The sequence below is a fragment of the Sapajus apella genome, unplaced genomic scaffold (assembly GCF_009761245.1).
Source record: "Sapajus apella isolate SASKATOON/1434 unplaced genomic scaffold, GSC_monkey_1.0 scaffold26, whole genome shotgun sequence".
In the NCBI taxonomy this organism is placed as follows: Eukaryota; Metazoa; Chordata; class Mammalia; order Primates; family Cebidae; genus Sapajus; species Sapajus apella.
This window is the reverse complement of record NW_022436966.1, coordinates 15005815-15029042: the sequence shown is the minus strand read 5'-3', so window position 1 is coordinate 15029042 and position 23228 is coordinate 15005815. Positions and strand designations below refer to the sequence as shown.

The following is a 23228-nucleotide window of genomic DNA, read 5'->3' as shown; positions in this document are numbered from 1 at the left end:
TGAGACAGAGTTTCGCTCTTGTTACCCAGGCTGGAGTGCAATGGCGCGATCTCGGCTCACTGCAACCTCTCGCGTCCTGGGTTCAGGCAATTCTCCTGCCTCAGCCTCCTGAGTAGCTGGGATTACAGGCACGCGCCACCATGCCCAGCTGATTTTTTGTATTTTTAGTAGACACGGGGTTTCACCATGTTGACCAGGATGGTCTCGATCTCTTGACCTCGTGATCCACCCGCCTCGGCCTCCCAAAGTGCTGGGATTACAGGCTTGAGCCACCGCGCCCGGCCGTAACAAAAACTTTTTATTAAATTCATCCTCAAGGCTTCACTCTCTCTCTACTCCCATGAATATGTGAGATATATATATACACACACACACACACACACACACACACACACACCACTTTTTAAGTTCCTCAAAAGAAAGGCCTGAACTCTAAGTACATTACCTAAACTAACATATTTGTATGTCAGTTTATGAATCACATTATGAATCATTATGAACCACATCCTAACAAACAAAACCCCCTCATTATCAGAATAAATATCTACATGCTAATTTCTTTCACTGACTTACATGCTGTGCTACTCTTCAACCAAGTAAGTTCAAGTATTAATGCTATCCATCTGGCTAGATCACAGTCCTATTTCTTGCTAGGCCTATCTATGATGGCTTTAAAATGTTTATGTTCTCCCATAAAATTTTATAGTTTTGGTTTCTCCCAACCAAAACTAAAATTTTTTACAAGATATATAAATATCACTAGAATTGTTAAAGCTAAAATTACCAATTATTTTGAAGTTACTAACCTAGACAAATAATTGGTAAGTAAAAATACATGTATCTACAAATTACTTAGATGTTCACACAGTCTGAAGTATCAAAAAATATTACAAAAACTAAATAAATAAATAAGTAAATCAGCCACAATAAATAACAACAGTAGATAGGGACAAGTTGAAAATTATAAACACTTCTGAAAAATATAATCCTAATATAAGGTTGGAATTTTTATTCTTTTAAGTATATGTTTAATCTTATTTTTTAACTATATGTTAATTTTTTTAATTAGGATAGGATATTGAGATCATATTAGAATGAATATATATGTTAAAAACAGCACTTCAAAATTAGAACTATTAACTGGAATTACTTCAATTTAGTTGTGAATCTGCTTTATAATGAAAAAAAAAAAACTGTGAAAGCAGATCCATAAAGCTGAGAATATCAATATGGATTTTATTAGTAAGTAAGCTCCTAGAAGACAAGGCATATACTGCCTTTTTTACAGTATAAATGCCTAATGTTACCTAAAAATAGACTGATGGTCCAACAAAATAAATTCATATTTAGGTTGTATACCAACCTAACACTATTAAGATGGTGCTGTACTATCATTAAATAAAATGCATTAAGTTAATATAGTATACTTTGAAATTTGTTTTTATTCTGAAATATTAATTACTGCTATCCACAAAATTAAAGGTAAAAATAAACCTGGATAATAGTAAAAATACTTTTCAATCCTAGGTTTATGACATTTATACACTCTATCTTCTATTTTAAGTCAGACAAGTTACTCCTACTCTAGAACCATAACAAGTAAAAAAGGCAAAAGCAGAGAAGCAACACATTCTTCATAGAAAAGGAGGCGAGGGTACATAGCAGAAAGGCTTTACAAATGTTTTAAATCCTGACTTTAACAATTCCTATTTTGAGGCCTTAGGCCTTAGGCTCAGCTCCAAAATAGAAATAAAATAACCTACCTCATAGGATTATTTTAAAATATAGGTAATTGTTCATTTATTAAAAATATACTGAACCCCCATTGTATGGATAGTTATTACTAGGAAACTCCATGGAAGATTTACATTTCCTAAATAAGTTCAGTAACTACTAATTTCATTTGAGTATCACTCTCAACATATTCACTGATGATTATAGGAACCCTATTACTAACAACACAGCCTAAAGGTACACTAATAATTCTTATATTTTTAGGTATGCTACCTTGAATGAGCAATAAAATCGCCAACTTTGTCCATAATTTCTGAACAAAGCTAAAATATAGGATTTTTATTCAGAAATGGAATGAATGTACTAAATAGATACTGTAAATCAGAGATCTTAAAATTTTATTTTAGTTTTTAAACTTACAACTTAATAAAGTTATTTTTGATAAGAAGAATTTAATAGGACATGGTATCTATACTTTTACTCTGGTTCCCTTAGTCTTTCCTTGTATATGTGTAGTGTATTAAAGTTATAATAAAAAGATAAAAGAAATGTTTCAAACTTTTCTCCAATGTCAAGGAGATGTAAACCAAATATGCTTCAATTATTTACTTTACTTTGTTAACGTTATTGCATTAAGGCCTTTGATGTGATTTGTAATCAATTTTGATAACCCTTATTAATTAGGATTTATAAACTCATAAATCAAAACTCAAACTTCAGAAATTACCTTTAAACTACTATTCTAATCTCACACATTTAATCAAAGTCCTATCTTAGAAGGTTCTTATTAGCATTAAAAAAGGACTCAAGAAAAAAATCTAGCAACTAAGTTATCAATATATAGTAGCTGCTAAGAATAAAATGGTCTCAACAAGAATCACAAAGAAATAGCAAAACTTTCCATTGTTAGCAATATTAGTATTGCAGTTTTTATATAAACATAAACATACAGACAGGAAAAGCGTCAATGAAATAGAACAAGTAGAACATAACGAAAAAAATACAATGATGTCAGTATCATTAGAAAATAGCATTTTCAGAGTGAAAGACATACAAGTGAAGAAGTAAAAACCCTACAATCCCAAATTTGTATTGTAAATATCAATAGGAACTCATAATTATATTATTTCCAAAAAGTATTTCTTCCTAGCTTTGTCCACTGAAAAGACTTAGAAGTAATAGCAATGAACACTCAAGTTTCCAGACTGGGGCATCCAAATACTATTTCCCACAAAGAAATCATGATTCTTGGGAGAAATGGCTGATTACAGTTATGGGATAAGAGGAATAAATGAGCCTAGGGTAACTGGTATCAGAAGGCAAAGAAACTTGGATTATATTAAAAGAACTCAGGAGCCAACATGAAGAGGCTTATACTGACCAAAAAATGGGACAATTTAAGCATCAAAAAGAAAATGATTACAATGAATGAAATTTAATTAAATATATAAAAATGTATGAGTTCATAAAGATACTGAAAAAAAAAAAAAAAAAAAAACTTTAGATCCCTGTTACAGTTGCTAGGCACCAACTCATTAGTCTAAAAATTGGTTTCTGTTTTAAAAGGAAAAGAAATAAGCACTTATCTGGTCTCTCCGGTATGAGCTGTATCTCAAATTAACCAAACAACTGAAGAGAAGTTCTTCTCTACAGAAGATTTTCAACTAATAAGTGCAGTTGATGGAATTTTTTAAATTATCATTTGTAAATACTAATGAAATAGTAGATATAGGCAATAATGATTATTACTGGATGCTAAAATCATTGGGTGATAGGCTGATGGAAAACTATACTGAATGTATCTAAACTTACTGATCAATCTTAAATTTACTAAAAGAGGAACCAACAGACATCATGCACAACCTCACGTAATATAAATAGAGAGCACCAAGTAATCTTATCAAACAAATGAATCAAAATCTGCTGAAGCCTCTAAATCTAACAGCCAGGTTACAAAGAGAGTAGAAGTGTGTTAAAAGATAAACCCTGAATATTCTACAAGTCAAATCCAGAATGTAGGAGATTTTATAGAACACATGATTTGTTTTATTCAACAAATACATGGCATGAATAAAAAGGGTGAGGTTAAGAGGAGATGCTGTTATACGTAAGTACCTTGTAATACATCTTACATAAGGCTTAAGAGACATATCAACTAAATATAATGTGTGGACCTTGTTTGCATCTAGTACAAACAAACTAGCTATAAGAAATTATTAACTTTATTGAGACTACAATAGTATATTTAAAAACAGATAAAAGGCACTTAGTTGTTAGAGATACACACTAACATACTTACAGAGGGATACATACAATGTCCAGAATTTCCTTTAAAATACTACGGTGTGAGGGAGGGGAACGTCACACACCGAGGCTTGTCAGTGGGTGACGGAGCTAGGGGAGGGATAGCAGGGGGTGGGGGGATTGGGGAGGGATAACATTAGGAGAAATATCTAATATACATAACAGGGGGATGGATGCAGCAAACCACCATGGCACATGTATACCTATGTTAACAAACCTGCATGTTCTACAAATGTACCCCAGAACTTAAAGTATAGAAAAAAAATACTACAGTATCTTTCTTCTGAAAAAAAGGGGAAGACAAGCCAGGTATAGTGGCTCACACCTGTAATCCCAGCACTTTTGGAGGCTGAGGCAGATAGATCACAAAGTCAGGAGTTCAAGACCAGCCTGGCCAAGATGGTGAAACCCCGCCTCTACTAAAAATATAAAAATTACCCGGGGGTGGTGGCGGGGACCTCTAATCCCAGCTACTCAGAGGTTGAGGCAGAGAACTGCCTAAACCCGGGAGGAATAGGTTGCAGTGAGCCAATATGGCGGTCCAGCCTGGGCAACAGAGCAAGATTCTGTCTCAAAAAAAAAAAAAAAAAAAAAAAAAAAAGTAGAAGAGGAACTATGATTGGCAAAATGTTAAAATTTGGTCAGCCCCAGCAGTATTTGCTATAATCTTCTCTCTTCTTTGGTTTATGTTGAAAATTTGGGTAATAAAATAAACTTGGGTTTTAAGAAAATAATACAATGTCTATACGATAAACAAAATAAGTATCTTACGCAAGACTGATTAACTAAATAAACAGTATGTATGTAAAAGTATATATGAAATGAAGCCTAATAAGTTTTTCGGATATCTGGAGCTATATACAAAATTATTTATACATCATATTATACGTTTAAGTAGGACTACCTAATCTCTCCTTAGATGTTAAACTCTCTGACAGGCCAGGAGTGCATTTTATCTCTTCACCACCTGCCCAACACTAGTGTCAAGAGTACCTAGTTTGTGATACAATCAAAGTGGTTCCTTCATACAGTTATGGCCCTCATGCAATTCAAGCAATATACCATCTACATTTATGTACACAGTAAAAGAAAACATTAAATGACTCAGAGTTAAGAAGATAAATTCTAATGTTAGTTTTTAAAGGAGTTACAGAAAAGAAATTGAGACTTATAGTATGGTAACAGCGCAAGAAAAAAAATTCTTACCAAAAGCATCTTCAACTCCATCATAAAGCTCATTAGATCAACAGAGTGCTGCATTCTCTAGATCAAAACATTTCCAATTAATTTCATTTGCACAATAAATATTCCATTCACTAAAACTGTAATAAAATTTAGGCCCAAGTGAATGTGAAAAAAAGATTAGCAAAAGTATAAAAAATGAAGTCATCAACCTTACTACTACTGCCAATTTCACTCTGAAAGAGTAATCGATGCCCTCAAAACTATTTTGCTGAGATATATTAAACTGTGTTAGAATGTCACTTAAAACCTCACACTGCTCTGTTCCTTGAGCACTGTTTACTACTACATCCCTTGTCTCCATCGCAGGGATGCAATGGAGGACTGGCTGGCTTCTTCAGTGCCCGGCTGCTCAAACCTCTAGGGGAGCACACAGAGAGGCAGGCTGTGGTTCCAACCCCTCCGGCAGTGTCTAGGGTGAATATTTACAGCTACTGAAACTCCAGTGGGTGTGTGTTACAGGCTGCTCTTTTAGTTTAGCCTTCCATAGGCAGCTTACATTAGTCAGCTCAATTAGACCCCTGCCTTATTGCAAGGACAGAGAACCTTCAGTATCCCAGGGTCCTTGGCTTGGTGTACCGGAAGAATCAGGTCACATATGGGCTTGGAGAATGAGTGCAAGGTTTTACTGAATAGAAGTGACTCTCAGCACATGTGAGAGCCAAAAGGGAAATGGTTTTCCCCTGGAGCCAGACTGCTCAGCGGCCCGGGCTCTCCAATCACCCAGGCCAAACTCCACTTCATTCTGCCAGTCAATGGCCTCCTGGCGTGGAGCCTGTCGGTGTGCTCTTGACGTGCTGTTCATATCCAGCCGCTCATATGTTCCTCTACTGATATGTTTCTCTTGACATCCAGCCACTTGTATATGTGTGCCTGCCAGGGTCTCAGGATTTTATAGGCACAGGATGGGGGTATGGCAGGCCAGGGTGGTCTTGGGAAATTCAACATGTGAGTGTGAAGGCAGGAGTGCCTTTACTCACCTAGGTCCGTGGGTGGAGCACTCACCAGGGACCCGTTCTTCTCTATCCAGCACTTCCCTGCCGCCCTTGTATCACTACCATGGCTAGCAAATCTAGCAGCCTCATCATTATTTTTTTAAAGAAGAGGAGGAGGCTTATTAACATTAGTGTCACTAAAGTTGGTATACAACTCCCCACTGCTAAATTTGACTGGCTTAAAAAAAAAAATAAAAAATAAAAAAAAAAAAAAAAAAAAAAAGAAGAGGAGGAGGAGGAGGAGAAACAGAAAAAAAAGGAAGAAGAGGTATAGGAGTGATGTGAGTGGGAAGAAGAATATAAAATATAAAAATCAGGCAACTCTATAATTTTAAAATCTAGTTACAGCAATAAATTAACAATTATTAATTAACAATACAGTTTTTATTTTTCTCTTGACCTTAAAAACTACCTATGATTGTGATTTTTGATCTCTCACAACTAATTCATGAGTAAAAATGGAGACAATCATTCATTAAAGTAAAAACTGTTATAATAAAATGGCAAAAAGGAAATAATTTCTAGCGTAGAATAAATACTAGAGTTATGATTCCATTTCCTAGAAATCCTTAAACTAACTACAGAAAAAAAGAAAGCCAAGAAGTTTTACACTGTTTTCAACAACGCATGAACACATATGATTCACATCTTAACATAGCTTTGAGTGGGTGTATGTAGATCAAATCCTTGACTATCCTTTCTTCTATGTTGTATTTTCCCCTTGGTTTATTACAGGAGATCAATAAATGACAAGGTCTGGGAAGGTCTGAAAACTACAGCCCAGAGGCCAAATCCAGCTCAATACTGTTTTGTAAACAAAGTTTTCTTGGCATGTAGCCATACCTATTCACTTACCTCTTGTCTATGGTTAATATAAGGGCAGAGTTGAGTAGCTGCAACAGAGATCTTATGGCCTACTAAGCCTGAAAAATTTATTATCTGGTTCTTTACAGAAAAAGTTTGTTGACTCCCTGGCCCATATTTACTAAAATTTAAAATGATACAAAAAAAGAATAGTAATATTCTCTGAAATAAAAAGAAGAATTAAACTAACACTGGGTTCTACCTGACCAATTAGGGGGCAAGGGAAAATAAATAACTGGGGTTTTCTTCTAAGAATCCTCTTGATAACTTGGTGGAGAAAAACAGAGTAATAGATCTTACTATTAGACCACATTAACCATTTTTTCCATGCTATTTAAATATGTCAATAGATTAATTTCTTAATTTTTGGTGTTAAATAGTCAAGGGTATGGAAGGAGAGGTGGAAAGGAAACAGAGAAATAATTTGAACATATCCTTTAAAAAAACTTATGTAATATTACCAGGGTGACAACTTCCATTCTACAAATCAAACAGTTTATTTCCTCTACTTCTTTGCAGCTCAGCAATGCTTTATGGGAGAGTGACCGTGATTGTCAGTTATCATAGATAATAACCGGCCTTTAAGACACAGAAATACAGGAAATCAGAAAAAAAAAAAAACAAATGCATAAAGCATCAACAGAAATGCAATTCTAACACCTATTTTTCTGAAAGAGGAATTGTATTATGTCATCATTTTGCTTCAGTAACTGATTTTTTTTCTAATCTTTAAAGGAATTTTCAGGCAGAGGAATCTAAACATTAAGAATAAAGAAATTAATCCTGCCTATTATCCCAACTAAGCAGCCTTTATCTCCTCTCATTATGCAAGTACACATGATCCTAAATTATTTCTACCATACCTTTTCTGTTGCTAATCTAGGGCTAAAATCCCATATTTGCCACAGATATCCCACAGCTCTAAATGGGTCTGATTTTTTTCTCCCTATCACTGCCATTCAGCCTCAGATGAAGAATCACTCAAGAAGTGATGGATATGGTTAAGGGTGAATACATTTGAAGAACCAAATGTCTCAAGAATGGAAATCAGTTTCAACACAAAGGCTACCTGGACATCTCCTGCAGATACTGAGATTTAAAAACACACAGAGATGAAAACTACAAAACTCAACAACTATTAAACCAGTTTGTTACAATATTCTGCAAAGCAGGACTTTAAAGAATAAATTTTGTAATTTCTTATCTTCTCTTAAAACATAAACCTTTTAAAAAGGACTTACCTGTTGTACTATTTGATGGTATCCATTAAGTATTGTTCTCAGTTGCCAACTGCATAATAATCTAAAATTTTAATGAGACAAAATGGTTTCTTCACTGTTCAGAAATAAAAGGAAAAACTTATTTGTATGCTAACACAAACATGCATGTACATACAGAAGAATGGCAAGCATAATTCTGACAAGCTAATAAAATTTTTACCACTGATACTGTTGAAAGTTTTGTCTTCAAACTGTCGGTACTAATTTCATTTCAAAATATAAATAACTTCAATCAGTAAATTACATGCAAATAGTATATCTGGTTTTTTAACTTTATCACATCCAAAGTAAAGTTTTCTACTGAAGTAGATTCTTTTCCAAGGTAGCGTAAATAAAATAGTTTGATAATAATATATCATCAAATATAATGTATCAAACATGTATTTGAAAAATCATGTGTAGCAATATAATCTTCAAATTCCTGATTAAGGTAACTAAAAGGATACTTTTTTTTTATTCTTTAGAGACAGGGCCTCGCTCTGTCACTCAGGCTGGCTGGACTGCAGTAGAAGAATAGCTCACTGCAACCTGGACTCCTGGGCTCAAGAAATCCTCCCACCTCAGCCTCTCAAGTAGCTGGGACTATAGATACCCACCACAAAGCCTGGCTAGTAGGATACATACTTTTAATTAACTGTATAAGAAGTGATAAGTTAATGTTCATCCACTTACTGGCTCACCTTAGCTGTGCTCCCAATACTGCTAAGTAACTTTTCTAAGGAATTCCTTACCTACAAGTAGGAAGCCTGTCTTGAGTTTTTCCCAACATGGCCTTTTCAAACCATCACAACTCTCTCCATTCTTGGTCTTAAAACCCCCAAACCCATCCCTGTCTCCACTGTTAGTGGCAGAGTAGTTCATTCAAATGTCCATTGGTAACCAAGCTTGAAATGTGCTCTCTATCCCTTGCTACCAACTTGGTCACTTCAGTTAATTATCCCTTTATTGTGGTATCCTTAATTTATGTTCTGCTAGTTTTTGCTCCTTACTGAACTTGCTCAAATATATATTATCTTTGAAAAACATCATAACTCCTCCTTGAATGCATACCATTCTTTAACCATCTTTTCCTTCAAAATAGTTTATACTGTTTCCATTTCCTTTCTACCAACTCATCCAGTCCAAAAACCAACATAATATGGCTTCTGCCACCACACAAAACTTACTCGCATCTAACCTATCTCTTTGCAATCCTTAGCACTGCTAACAATGCTTTGCTTAAGCCTCTCTCTATTTGACTTGACTCTGCTGTCCAAATTTTCCTCTTTTCTGGTCAATCCTTAGTCTCCTTCTAAGTTCCTCTTTAGTGACTTTAAATGTTGGTATGCCTCAAGGTCTTGTCACTGGCCTTCTCTTTCACTCCCCTCCTGCCCAGATACAGACACCAAAAAACCTATTCATAATCAAGGTCCCAAATCCTTCATCTATTGTAACTTTCACATACATTCTGCGCTTCAGGTCTCACACACTAGTTCCACACCAATATGTTACTACCTACTAAATAGCTCTCCTTGATATTTCACACCCAATATGTCTTAAAAACAATCTCTCTTCTACTTCTCCATCTGTGACCTCTTCTCTAGCTTAGTGATCTGAGCCAGGAACTTGAAAAGCATCTTCTATTCCTTTTTCCCCCTCTTACCTACACTTTAATCAGTCACAAAATCCTCTCAATTCTACTTATAAATATCTCTGGATTCCTTTTCCTCTATTATTCTACAGAAATATTTAAAAGCAGAATTGAGATTTTGGGGTGGTACCTAAATTTTCAGTCTCATATGCTGACTAGTTGTATCTATCAACATTCAATATTGGTACCTAATTTATGCCAGGACTGAACTGATGTGGGTCTTCCCATAGAATGAATATACACACATTAATAATATCAGCCAAAAGATGGAAAAAAGATTTTCTAATCCTTTGGTACTGTCCCTTTATATATCTGTTCGGTACTTGCTAGTGAAGCATATACAACTGCTGTTACTGCTTTAAATTAAAAAAAAAAAAAAATGAGAGAGCTAATGTTTAAAAGCACTTTAGTAACAGGTAAATATTTACAAATGCCACATTGGTTTGGAAAAATCATAGATGTTTCTTTTGGGGCGAATGACTAATACGCATTTTAGGCAAAACTCTAATCACTAGAATCAGTTTATACCAAATGCACTGCCTGTCCCACCAAAACACAAAAATGTACATTTATAACTAAACACCACATCACCTTGCATTCTTCAGTTGTAAATCTTCAGGCAACACTATTCTAAGATGGAAGTCTCTACCCTGTGGAAAATATTGAAAAGGAACACTCAAATTTTTATCTTTCACTTAATGCTAAGAGAAGTTAAACAGAGAATCATATAGAAAAGAATGTTTTCCTTTATTTCCTAAAAGGTATCAAATTTGTCCACATCTTTACACTTGTTAAAATATAAGCAACAGAATATTGCATTTGAGGGAAAATAAATCAAAACTGGCTTACAGAAACTTTGTAGTTACTGGGAAATCAAAGCACCCAGATAAGATTTTGTTTTTAAAGAGAAAGTCACTCATAAACACAAGACATTACAAAATTGTTAACACAGGCCCACAGAAGAAATTTCGGTGTTATTTCTTAGGAAATAAATTTATGAAAAAAAGAAATTTCTTCAAATTGCTTTAAAATGGAAGAAAAAATCAAAATATAAATTAAGGATCTATAACATAATACAGACTTCACGTTTTCAACTTTCTAAGTTTTAATAAAATGAAAATACCTTTAGTTACACAATCTAAATATACAGACATAAGTAAAATAATTTCATTAATCAGAGTATATTTAATTCTCCCATTAGTGGGCCTCTAACTTTTTAAAGGTATCAGTAACATATTAACTATACATTTGAACAAACAGAATTTCATTCAAAGAGTCTTTCTAAGAGAAGAAAGACCTCTGAGGCATTTATTCCATTTTACTTTCTTGGAAAAGTGAATGGGTAAGTAGCTTAAACTTTGTAACTTAAATAGGACAATACACATGAAATCTGAGCAAAAATAGCAGAAAAAGACAAACAGAAATGTAATCTTTTACTCCAACAGAATAAAATGAAAAAGAATAATAAAATTCTCAAAAAACAATTACCACGTGAAATTTTAGCACAGTCTACCTCAAAGCAGTTTCAAAAACAGAGGAACACAATTAAATGTACCCCATAACCTTTACTTTCATGGTAATATTACAGTTCTGACTTTCATTACATTTAAATGTCCTTTAAAAAAATGAAACAAAATGTACTACTGACCTTTTCAAAAGGTCAAGTAACAATAATTCACTATTTCATTAAAGCACTAAAAGGTGTAGTAACTTTAACCTAACATTACAGACATCCCACACACAGGTGTAAGAACAATTTGGAATTCACAATTTACATGAAAAATAGAACTATTCTACTATAGAAATACATGCTCTTATCTAAAAGAATAAAATTCCAAAGTCCCTTATTTGCAAAGCCCTGCCATTTTAAAAGGTCAAATACTATGTCACATGCCACAATACTTCCTGATTCAACAAAATGTCCAAAACTAGCTTTTTAGTTAAAGCATCTAAAAATATTAATCGTTCTCAAAAAAGCCAGATTTTCCACCAGGGTTACAGGGAGCAGAAATATTAACAGTTGCCTAAACCAGAATCTCCCCACATATCATCTCGAAAAGCTACATTAATTAACACATTAAGAATAAATAAAACCACAAAAATCCCATGTTTTCAGTCAGAAGACAAGATATACAATAAACCTCAAATTACCTGTAAGAAGAAAAATATAAAGTACTTTCCAATAGAACCTACTCTACGACTCCCACAGCAACTCTTTTAAGAGTGCTAGGAAGGTCAGAAAAAAATGCATGGAAGAGAGACTGGGAGGACTAAATAAGTGTAAAAAAAAAAATAACAAGCTCTGGTAAATCAGAACACTGACCTACAAAGAGAAGACTTAATGTGAACACAAAAGTCAAGGAGCCAGTCCTGGGAAAGAATGCTTTAGAGGTAGAAGACAGGAGAAAAGGTAGAGACACCTTTTGGAAACTGGGTATTAGGAGGAAAAAGAAGAGTGGGAAACCTAGGCTTTTATATCAGCAAATAAAAAACGAACTCCTTCCCACCTAGCACTTGCCAACATTTCATCCATTAAATAAATTGCACTTGGCTTCCCCAACAGAAGAGGGTATTCTTGAACCAGGAATTTTATAAAGTATTGCAAACAGGCAAAATGTCCATGAATGCAAAGATATTGTTTTCATCAATGCAACTATGAGACAAAAAAAGAAAATGAGACTCCAAACATTTTAGGTGATAACAGACCCCAAGCAAACAACTCAGAAACTATAAACGAATTATAACAACGAACGAAATATGATTATGTGAGCATTTGTATCCAGATTCATACATTTTAAAACTAGAATGAGAAATTATATTTTTTAAAATGTAAAGGAAGAAATGAATGAGCTGAATAAACTCAGGGTGGAATGAAAAAGAAGAAAAAGACAAAATTATATGAAAGTGGAAGAATAAGTTTAAAAAGAGTCCAAGGAAGATCAAAATTACATACAAATGTCATGAAGGGCAAAGAAAAAGCAAGAAAATTACCAAATGAGAAAATGAGAAAAAAATTAAAGACCATCACAGAAAAGGAGGTGAAATGGAAAACAGACCCAAAAAAAGTCCAGAGTACATACAATTGGAGCTCTTGGAAAGAAAAACAAAATAGTAGAAAAAATATTTTAAAATATAATCCGAGTACACTTCCTGGAGTTCCACATACCAAAAGGGATAACTGGCCACATGATAAAGTGACTTACAATGATCACCTCTGAGATATATCTTAACAGACTTTCAAAATTTAAAAAAAAATCCACATCTCTAGCTAAAAGATCAAATAAATTATATATGAAGCAGAATATTATTGGAAACAGACTTCTTAAAGCAAATTAAAAAACTAAGCAAGAATGAAATAGAAAATTTTAAGAAACTGAAGAAAACCACTTCTAGCCATTATGGAGTAAAAGGGGCAGGATTTATCTTCCCTCCTTATTTAAAAATTGGACAAAACATATGAAACAATGATTTTCAGACACTAAACAACAGGCAGTACAGAACAGTGATCCTTGACAGGGAAATAAATGTGAAAATGCCTAAATTGTCTGGTTCTATGATGGCAGTATTTTCAGCCTGTAAGATAGGGATAGACAATACAAGCATAACATTCTCTCTGATTTGAGAAGAAACAGGTGAGTAAGGGAAGGCCATCTCTTGTACAATTCACAAGGTATAGTATGAAGCAGGAGAGAGATGCATGGAGAGTAGAGAAACACACACAGAGAAACTCCGAGAATTTCAGAGGATTCCTGGCAAAGAGTCTTCAGCCCAGTACCGCTTGCTCCATGGATATGAGGAAAACACCAGAAAGTACAGGAACAGAACCTGCAAAACAATCTTGATGCTCATACAAGGCTGGGTATGTGCTCAGAAGGTGTTGCTTCACTTGTAGGGCCTAATCACCTTTAGACTAAAAGTCTGCTCTGGGTCTACCTAGTAAAACTTAAAAGCAAACCTTGGAAAGATCAAACTGTTTAGAAGTAATTTAACTGTAGCTCACAACAAATCTCAAGAATAATTAGAGAATAAAAATATATAGCATGCAACAGTTAAAATTCATTATGTCCAGCATCCAATCAAAATATACCAACCACATATATTTCCTGCAAAGAACCAAGACAATACCCATAATGAAGAGAAAAATCAAGAGAAACAGACATAAAAATGGCACAGATGATAGACCTGATTTAAAAATTAAAACAATTATAATTATATTTCATATTTTCAAGAAGGGAGAGGAAAGTATGAGCTTACTAAATAGAGACAGGAAAAATGTAAAGAAAGGCTCCCTCAAAAAATACAGTATCTGAGATTTTAAAAAAATATATGCTAGATAGTATCAACAGCAGATTCCACCTTACAAAAGAAGGTATTAGTATACCTGAAGACATATCCCAAATAAAGAGAAAGAGATGGAGAGAAAAAAGGTGAACACACCATGAGTGAGTTGTAAAAACTTTAAGTGACCTAAATGCATATATTTGGAGCCCCCAACCCAGAGGACAGAAAAAGAGGAACAAAGAAACAAAGAAAAAATAATGGCAGATATTTTTTCTAAATTAAATGAAAATATATATTCACAGATCCAAGAAACTCCACAAACCTGACGAAGGAAAAACATGAAAAAAGCTACACCAAGGTTCAACACACATCAAAGTGACTGAAACCAATGACAAAAAGAAAAATCTTAAAAGCAGGCAGAGAAAAAAAAAATTTCTATTTACAGAAGAACAAAGAAAAGAGTGCAAGACAGTAGAGTAGCATCTTTACAGATTCAAAGAGACAAAATTATATAGCTGATAAACCAATAGTGCATAAAAATGGAATCCTAATATTACTTTAAGGCAGACCATGATAGATTTAATATGCATATTATAAACCCTTTAAGCAACTAGTTAAAAAAAAAAAAAAACACACACACACACAACCAATAAACTGACAAAGGAGATAAAACAGAATTATAAAAAAGAATTCGAATAATGTAAAATGAAGAAAATAGAAAAAAAATAGAATATGTAAGACACACAGAAAACACACAGCAACAAAGTAGATTTAAACCCAACCATATGAATAACCACATTAAATGTAAATGGTCTAAGCACCCCCAAGTAAAAGGCAATGAGTACCATATTGCATAACAAAGCAAAGCACAGAAGAAACACACTTTGAATATTAAAACACAAATAAGCTTAAAGAAAAAAGTAAAGATATAGTAACACCAATTAAAAGAAAGATGGAATCTGTACATCGATATTGAAAAATACAGATTTCAGAGCAAACATTATTACTAAAGAATAAAAAGGTCCTTTCATAATCCTAAAGGAGTCAATTCACTAAGAGTGCTTAACAATTCTAAAAGTTTATGCACCTAATAATAACAGAACTTCAAAATACATGAAGCAAAAGCTGATAGAAATTAAAGTAGAAATTGAAAGATCAACAACTATCATTGGAGATTTCAACACTTCCCTCACTAACTGGTAGAACAAGCAGAGGAAGAAATCAGTGAGCACAGTGCTACCCAATGAGTGTCTGAGTAGCACTATGAACCAATTTGACCTAATTGTCATTTACATAATACTCTACCCAATAGCAACAGAATATTCATTCTTTTCTAAGTACACACAGTATATTCACCAAGATAGATTATATTATGGGCCATAAAATTAATGCTCAATAAATATTTAAAAAATTCAAATCATACAAGTTATAGTCTGTGACTAAAATGAAACAATTATAAATCAATAACAGAAAGATAATCATATTTCTAAGTGAGCCACAGAGCAAAGGAGAAATTAAAAGGCATTTGGAGCTGCATAAAAACAAAACTAGGCCGGGCGAGGTGACTCACACGTGTAATCCCAGCACTTTGGGAGCCTGAGGCAGGCGGATCCACGAGGTCAGGAGCTCGAGACCATCCTGGCCAACATGGTGAAACCCTGTCTCTACCAAAAATACAAAAAAATTAGCTGGGGTCGTAGCGCACACCTGTAGTCCCAGCTACTCAGGAGGCTGAGGCATGAGAATTGCTTGAACCCGGCAGGCAGAGATTGCAGTGAGCCTAGATCATGCCACTGCACTACAGCCTGGGCGACAGTGTGAGACTCCATCTCAAAAAAAAAAAAAAAAAAACCCCAAAACTGTAACACACCAAAATGTGTGTCATATAGCTAAACCTGTATTTAAAGGAAAATTTAAAGAAGTAAATATCTGTACTAGAAAAGAAGAAAGATCTCATCAATAATCTTCCATCTGAAGAAATCAGTTAAGATCAGAAATCTATCAGATAGAAACATAAAAATAATAGAGAAAAAAAAATCAATGAAATTAACGCAAGTTCTTTGAAGAAATCAGTAAAATTTATATCCTCTATTCAGATGTATCAGGGGTAAAAAAGGAGACATAAATTACCTATATCAGATATGAGGATGAAAGGTATATTTAACTTACATCCATAAATTATTTGACACTTCTACGTCTAAGAGCTGGTGCCTAATTTCCCTCCTTTTGAATACAGACTACGAAACTTGCATGTAACAAACAGAATAAAGCAGAAGTAAATATGTGTGACTTCAGAGGCTAAGGGATTAAAGACAATGTGCATTTTTATTGATCTCTCTGTTGTATCACACACCCAGGGGAAGCTAGCTGCCATGTTGTGATAACAGTCAAGCAACACTATAAAGATCCATGTGGTGAGGAACTAAGGCCTCCTGTTAAGGGCAGTAGCAAACTGAGGCCTCATGGCCAACAGCTATGTGAATGAGCAATCTTGGAAGCAAATCCTCTAACTCTAGCTTGACCAACTCGCAGCCCAGGACAGCTTTGAATGCAGCCAACACAAATTCATAAACTTTCTTAAACTATCATGGGATTTTTTTGCGATTTTTTTTTTTTTTTTTTTTTTAGCTCATCAGCTAAAAAAGTGTTCGTGTATTTTATGTGTGGCCCAAGACAATTCTTCTTCCAATGTGACCCAGGGAAGCCAAAAGATTGGACACCCTGTTTTAGATCATCAGTCTTAGCAAATACCTTGACTGCACGATCATGAGAGATTTTGCTCAAGAAATACCATCCAAGTTGCTCGCAAACTGCAAATTCACAGAAACAGTGAGACAATAATTGCTTTAGTTTTAAGCCACTAAGGTTTGAAGTAAATAGCAGCAAAAAATAACCAACATAGAGAGCATCATTACAGATCCTAAAGACATTAAAAGGATAGTAAGGAACTATTATAAATAACTTTAAGCCAATAAAATCAGAAACTTAGATGAAATTAACAAATTCCTTGAAAGACACAAACTAGCAAAGCTCACTCAAAAGGAAAGAGAAAATCTGGTAATAGAGACAACACCTAAAACTGATTATATATTAGATCACAGGAAAAAGTACAGTAAGTTCATGGAGACTTTTTTTTTTTTTTTTTTTTTTACAAACAATACTGTCTACTTACACGAAAAACTAGAAATCAGCAACAAAAATCAAAACCAAAAAGGAATTTCCACGAGAAAATGTTTAAAACCTTCTATTAGGTACACAGAACTATAAATTGACATTATATAGTCAAGAATATCACTTCTAAGAATAGTGATAATAAGACTACAAACAGGCTTGGTGGCTCATGCCTGTAATCCCAGCACTTTGGGAGACCAAGGTGGGTGGATCGCCTGAGGTCAGGAGTTCAAGACCAGCCTGACCAACATGGAGAAACCCCGTCTCTACTAAAAACACAGAAAATTAGCTGGGCATGGTGGCGCATGCCTGTAATCCCAGCTACTTGGGAGGCTGAGGCAGGAGAATGGCTTGAACCTGGGAGGCGGAGGTTGCGGTGAGCCGAGATCACGACATTGCACACCAGCCTGGGCGACAAAAGCAAAACTGTCTCAAAAAAATAATAAAATAAAATAAAATAAATAAATAAAAAGACAACATGTCAGAATCTATAGGATACTTTTAAAACAGTGATGAGATGAAATGCAAAGCCTTAAAAACTTATATACATAAAACCTGCTTCCTAGTCAAACCTGGGACAATTTGAGATCAAAATAAATAATGATTAGAATCAAGTAATTTTTTTAAAAAATCCAGGCATCCATTCTAATATAATTAAATAAATGAGAAAGCAAGCAATGCTACTCCTTATAATAAACTGCCACTTAATAAATACAGTAGAAATGACAAGAGTTAGAAAATCATCATTTGGCAACCATGATAGTAACAGTCGACTCAAGCATAAGTCAATGCTAAAAACCAGAGAATGTGAAAATTTGATGCCTCAGAGTATCTCCCCAAAAGTACTTATTAATTACAAAAGGAGACTTTGGCAGGTGACACCTTAACCAGGTGATCAAAGTTAACATCACTAATAATGGAACCAATCAGGTAAACCTCACATGCCTTGAGAAAGACACAACAATCTTTCTGTAGTATCCCTGCCAAAAATGCATTACCTGAATTTAATAGCGAGAAAATATCATTCAAACAGAAACTGAGACACATTCTACCTAACAGCCAACCTGTACTCTTCAAAAATGTCAAGCTTATAAAAAAACACAAAACAGACTGAGAACTGTTCCAGGTTAGAAAAGACAACTAAATGTCATGTGCGATCTTAACATCAGATGGTAGGGGATTGGAGTATAAAACATACAACTGTATCGCAAACAAAATTTGAAATTGGGATTCTATCTTAGATAATAGTATCATATCATTATTAAATATCCTGATTTTGATAACTGTAATGTGGTTGAGTGTGTTCTTGTTCTTATGAAATATATGCTCAACTATTTAGGGATAAAGAGGAACTATGCCTAATTTAATCTCAAACTGTTCTGAAAAATAATGTGTACATATGCCTACCAACATACACATACTTAACAATGATCAATCAAATGGAGAAAATGTAAACTGGTGAATCTAGGTAAAGGGTATACTGGAATTATTTGTACAGTATATCCTTGCTAGTTTTCTGTAAATTTGAAATATATACAAAATATTTTAAAACATGTTAAGTTTTTAGGTTAAGATTTAAATAAACTGCTAAGGCATGTACAAATTAAAATTGTAGCTATAGCAATGGTCATAAAAAAAATTTTCATCTAATCTCAATTCTAATGGCTGTACTTGTTTTCTAAGAGGCCTCAGCAGATATAGACATACATGAGAACAGTATTTCCCTTAAAGTGCCTAAAATTAGGTATAACATGCTTCCTCTAAAATAAAAAAAAATGTAACTTAATAATACTTTTTCACTTTTCTAAATGTTGTCTAAAAGAGATTCATGTCTTCAGCTAGATAATTCAAGAAAAATACTTCTAATTGGAGAGGAAAAGGTGGATTAACTTTTTTCCATATAGAATAACGAATTTTAACCTCTACTTTCTGTGATGGTCATATGGTAATTTCCACATATACTCAAAGACTATGCGTGATTGTGGGGAAGGGGGCACAGGTTGAGTGTTAACGGTCAGAAAGTAAAAGTCTCTACTCAGAATCCTAACCTAATGTATTCCGGTGCCATGGAGAGAGAAAAAAAATCCAGGACTGGAATCACACAGCCTGCGTTTAAGGGATTCTGATGAGATCATCAGCAAATAACGTCTCTGGTTTCCCATGCCTTGATTTCTTCAACCATAAAATGGGAATAATTCTTTTAAAAATTTTTGCCCGCTGAGGATTAAGTGAGCTATTTACCTGGAAAGCGCTGTGTAAACTTCAAAACCCTGAACGTATTAGTAAATGTAATAAAACTCCATAAGAGAGGCCGCTGGAATCTGCAAAGGTAATTAATTCCATTGCTGTCATGCGTCTTCTAAAAAATATTGCAACTGTGGGTGTTCAGGTACATACGACAATAAGGTTTTCTTCCAAAATTTTCTTTCTACAGAAAATACGAATATAATTAGCCCAGATTCCCCAGTGAACTCATCAATATCCGTGGAGGTGGAAGGTGTTAAAAATCAAGTTAGGGCAAAATTTACAAAAATAAAAAATAAAACTAACGAACAGTCAATTGTGGGACAGACACAGAACCAAGGAAGCCAAACTCAGGGAGGGGTGAGGGAGAGAGGAGGCGTGGCCCCTGCCCCACTCCACGCCGCGCGCCTCCTCGCTCCCCATCCCGCGCGGCGCCCACCGGGGTGGCAGCGACAGCGGCGTTTCTCCAACCTGGTCTCCGGAGAGCCGTTAAGCGCCGCCCCTCTCAATCCCAAGTCTGGGCCCCTAACCTCCTAGCCTGTCACAGACTTCTGCGCACAGCTACGCTGCGAGAGGGAGGCTCTCTTAACCACTGGGCGGGTACCTGAGCTGAGATGAATCCCTCATACACGGTTTTCGACCTGTTTTGGGGCAGAAGCAGCGGGAACTGGCGCAACAGGCTCGCTTCCGTCACCGCCATGGCTCGAGGTCCGGAGAGACACTGAGAAGCTCTAGACCGGCGGGCCCTGCACATGCGCAGTCCGCTTACGCTCAGACGCCTCAGCGGAAACCCGAGCATTGGCGGGAAGAGCCTGAAGGATTCTGCGGGCGGAAATAAAGGTAAAGCGCAGGCCGGGCCAAGTGGCGCTCTGCGGGAGGCGACATCGGGGCTCCCCAACCGGTGGTGGGAGGGACGATTGCTCTCAAGTCCACGGGACTTACTGACCAAGATCATTCTAGCCTCGATTGTTCCAGGAGCTCTTTGGATGATTCTGTTTAACATTATTGAAAGACTTACAATTTTGGTGCCTCATTTCTTCCAGAATAAAATGACTTTCATAGCCTGGACGTTGTAGCACTTCTGTTTTGAACCTCTCGCATCCCCCTCTTTGCTGTTGTTCTCTCTCCATTAACATACAGAATAATGTATTATTTTGTGTATCAATTATTGTGATGAAATGTATTATAACATTCATATATATCATATATATTTTAGTTCTATGGTTTACCAAGTTTATTCAGATATATTAGAGACACACATATATATACCTACATATGTATTGATCAGACTCAAGTCAACACTGGACTTAGTTCTGTGTACGGCACTCACAAATATGTAAAGCAAAACATGAGGGAAGATTGCTGAAGGACTTGATGAACTTAATTTTTTTCTGACAGCCCTTGCTATAATTTTTTCTAACTCAGAAATGTTATACATCCCATCTTATTGAGAGTTGATTAAATAAGAAACTTATTAATATTTATCATATGATTATTTGATTTTCCAATGAGTCTTCAATGCATCAGGTTTGAGCCCTACTATTTGCAAAACATCATCGTAATGTGCCAAAGGTTTCGCAAAGTTTATTATATCCCCTACCCATCTTTACTGCCCTCAAGACAGAGCTGGACATCTTGAAGTTTCTTGAGGTTTAACAAGAATTTCATAGCATTCTGGATGCTTACAGAAAACATGAATGCTGCAGCAGTGGTTAGATATAAATTACATTAAAGCAGTGGTTCTCAAAATGTGATCCCAGAAACTGCAGCAGCATCACCTGGGAACTTTGTAGAAATACACGTTTTCACCACTGATGGGGTTCAGGGCATGCTACCCCAAAATATGGCCCCTTGCTATTTGAGAAAACAGCAAAACCTAAGATCACTTTCTGACCTTCTCCCATCCTTCTTCCCTAAGGCAGGTCATTGGATCCTCCATCCAGAGGTGCTCTTCCTATACCCACAGGAAAGAAATATCCTTATCTCTAAAGAAATAGGGACATAGAAAATAATCTGAACAAAAAGACTTTTGACAACTCACCCCAGTTTATTACCATTACAGCATGCCTCCTATGTCCAACCATACTTCCCCACAACTGTCTACTGTTCCTTCTAAAAACACACAGGTTTTCCTGTTTCTTTGGGCTTCATTTCTGAAGCCTCCCATGTCACATAAAACTTAAACAAATTTGCATGCTTTTCTCTTGTTAATCTGTCTTTTCTTATAAGGGACTCAACCAGGAATCTAGTGACAGGAAAGAAAGATGTTTCTCATTCCCTACAGGTCCCTATTTCAAACCTAGGAAACCCCAAACACTGGGAATAGGGCCCAGCAGTCTGTTTTAACAAGCTTTCCAGGTGATTCTGATGCATGCTCAGGTTTGAGAATCTCTGCAGGGGCAGGACATAACACCTGCTTTATTTTGCAACTCAGTGATTAAGGATGGCCATGCTACATGTTTTCTGATAAAAATAAAATAAAGGTTGTGCAAAAGTGAAATCAACACAAACATTAAGAGGAATACAGTCCCTTACTTCAAGCACTTTATAATTTATCAGTGAATTAAAACCTGTATTATATCCAGTACCCTAAACTTCCCTGCCACCACACTTTCCCCGTGGAACTTCTACCCTTTCTTGAAAGTCCATCTCAAGTGCTATGTCTTTTTGGAAACCTTTTTTATCTTCTGAAAATTATTGCTCTCCTTAATCGTTTAGCATATTGCCTGTTGCATTATACTTGCTAATTAATTATTTATTAAATATCTTCATTGGGGTTGTTAGAATACCATACACTGGATAGGTAATACACAGAAATTAATTTCTCAGTTATGGAGACTGGGAAGTCCAAAATCAAGATACAGGGACAAGATTTGGTGTCTGTTGAGGAGTCACTTCCTAGAACACAGTCTTTTGGCTGCGACTTTACATCATACTCACCTTTGTTATTGATACACTGGACAGCGTAGCCACCTGCCAAAAGCAGTTGGCTCCTTGATTTGGAATTCCCATAACTAGGTTATTATACTTAGAGATTTCCAGAGTATTTATTGCTAATTTACCATCTTAGTTTTTGAAGAAAAGACATCCAAGTCACTGTTATTGATAGTTGAACTTGTAAATGAACATTCCCTATCAATAAAATCTATAATCAAATCCAAGGACCATGGAACAAGGTAAGATACCATATAAAGACTTTATAATTAAATGACTTGGCCATTATCCTTAGGTGTTCAAGACTGAAAGTTGGATACTCACTACCATCATCAATTCATATGTGGGGTGCTAGAACCATTGTTTTTATATAGCCCAGTTGAAGTCAGCCACCACAATATAAAAAAAAAAAAAAATTAAAAACCTCAATATATTTAAAGACCAGAAAGCCAAGGAACTACTTCTACCACCAACAACATGATTTCAATTTTGGAATCACCCTGACAAACTGCACAAAGATCCTCATTGAAGTTCAAGTTCCACAAGGTA

General features: G+C 35.2%; 1 protein-coding gene across 2 annotated transcripts in view; it reads right to left on the bottom strand.

Annotated features, from left to right (window-relative positions):
* FANCL (FA complementation group L) overlaps window positions 1-20807 on the bottom strand; it is a 78656-nt gene extending 57849 nt beyond the window's left edge. For both annotated transcript variants that reach the window (XM_032292073.1, XM_032292074.1), the window contains exons 1-4: window positions 20350-20807; window positions 10641-10699; window positions 8381-8441; window positions 5245-5301 (exon numbers count right to left, since the gene is read on the bottom strand). In XM_032292073.1, coding sequence (XP_032147964.1) covers window positions 5245-5301; window positions 8381-8441; window positions 10641-10699; window positions 20350-20748 — 576 coding nt within the window. In that variant the 5' untranslated portion in view covers window positions 20749-20807. The remainder of the gene's footprint in view (window positions 1-5244; window positions 5302-8380; window positions 8442-10640; window positions 10700-20349) is intronic.
* Window positions 20808-23228: the final 2421 nt, after the last annotated feature.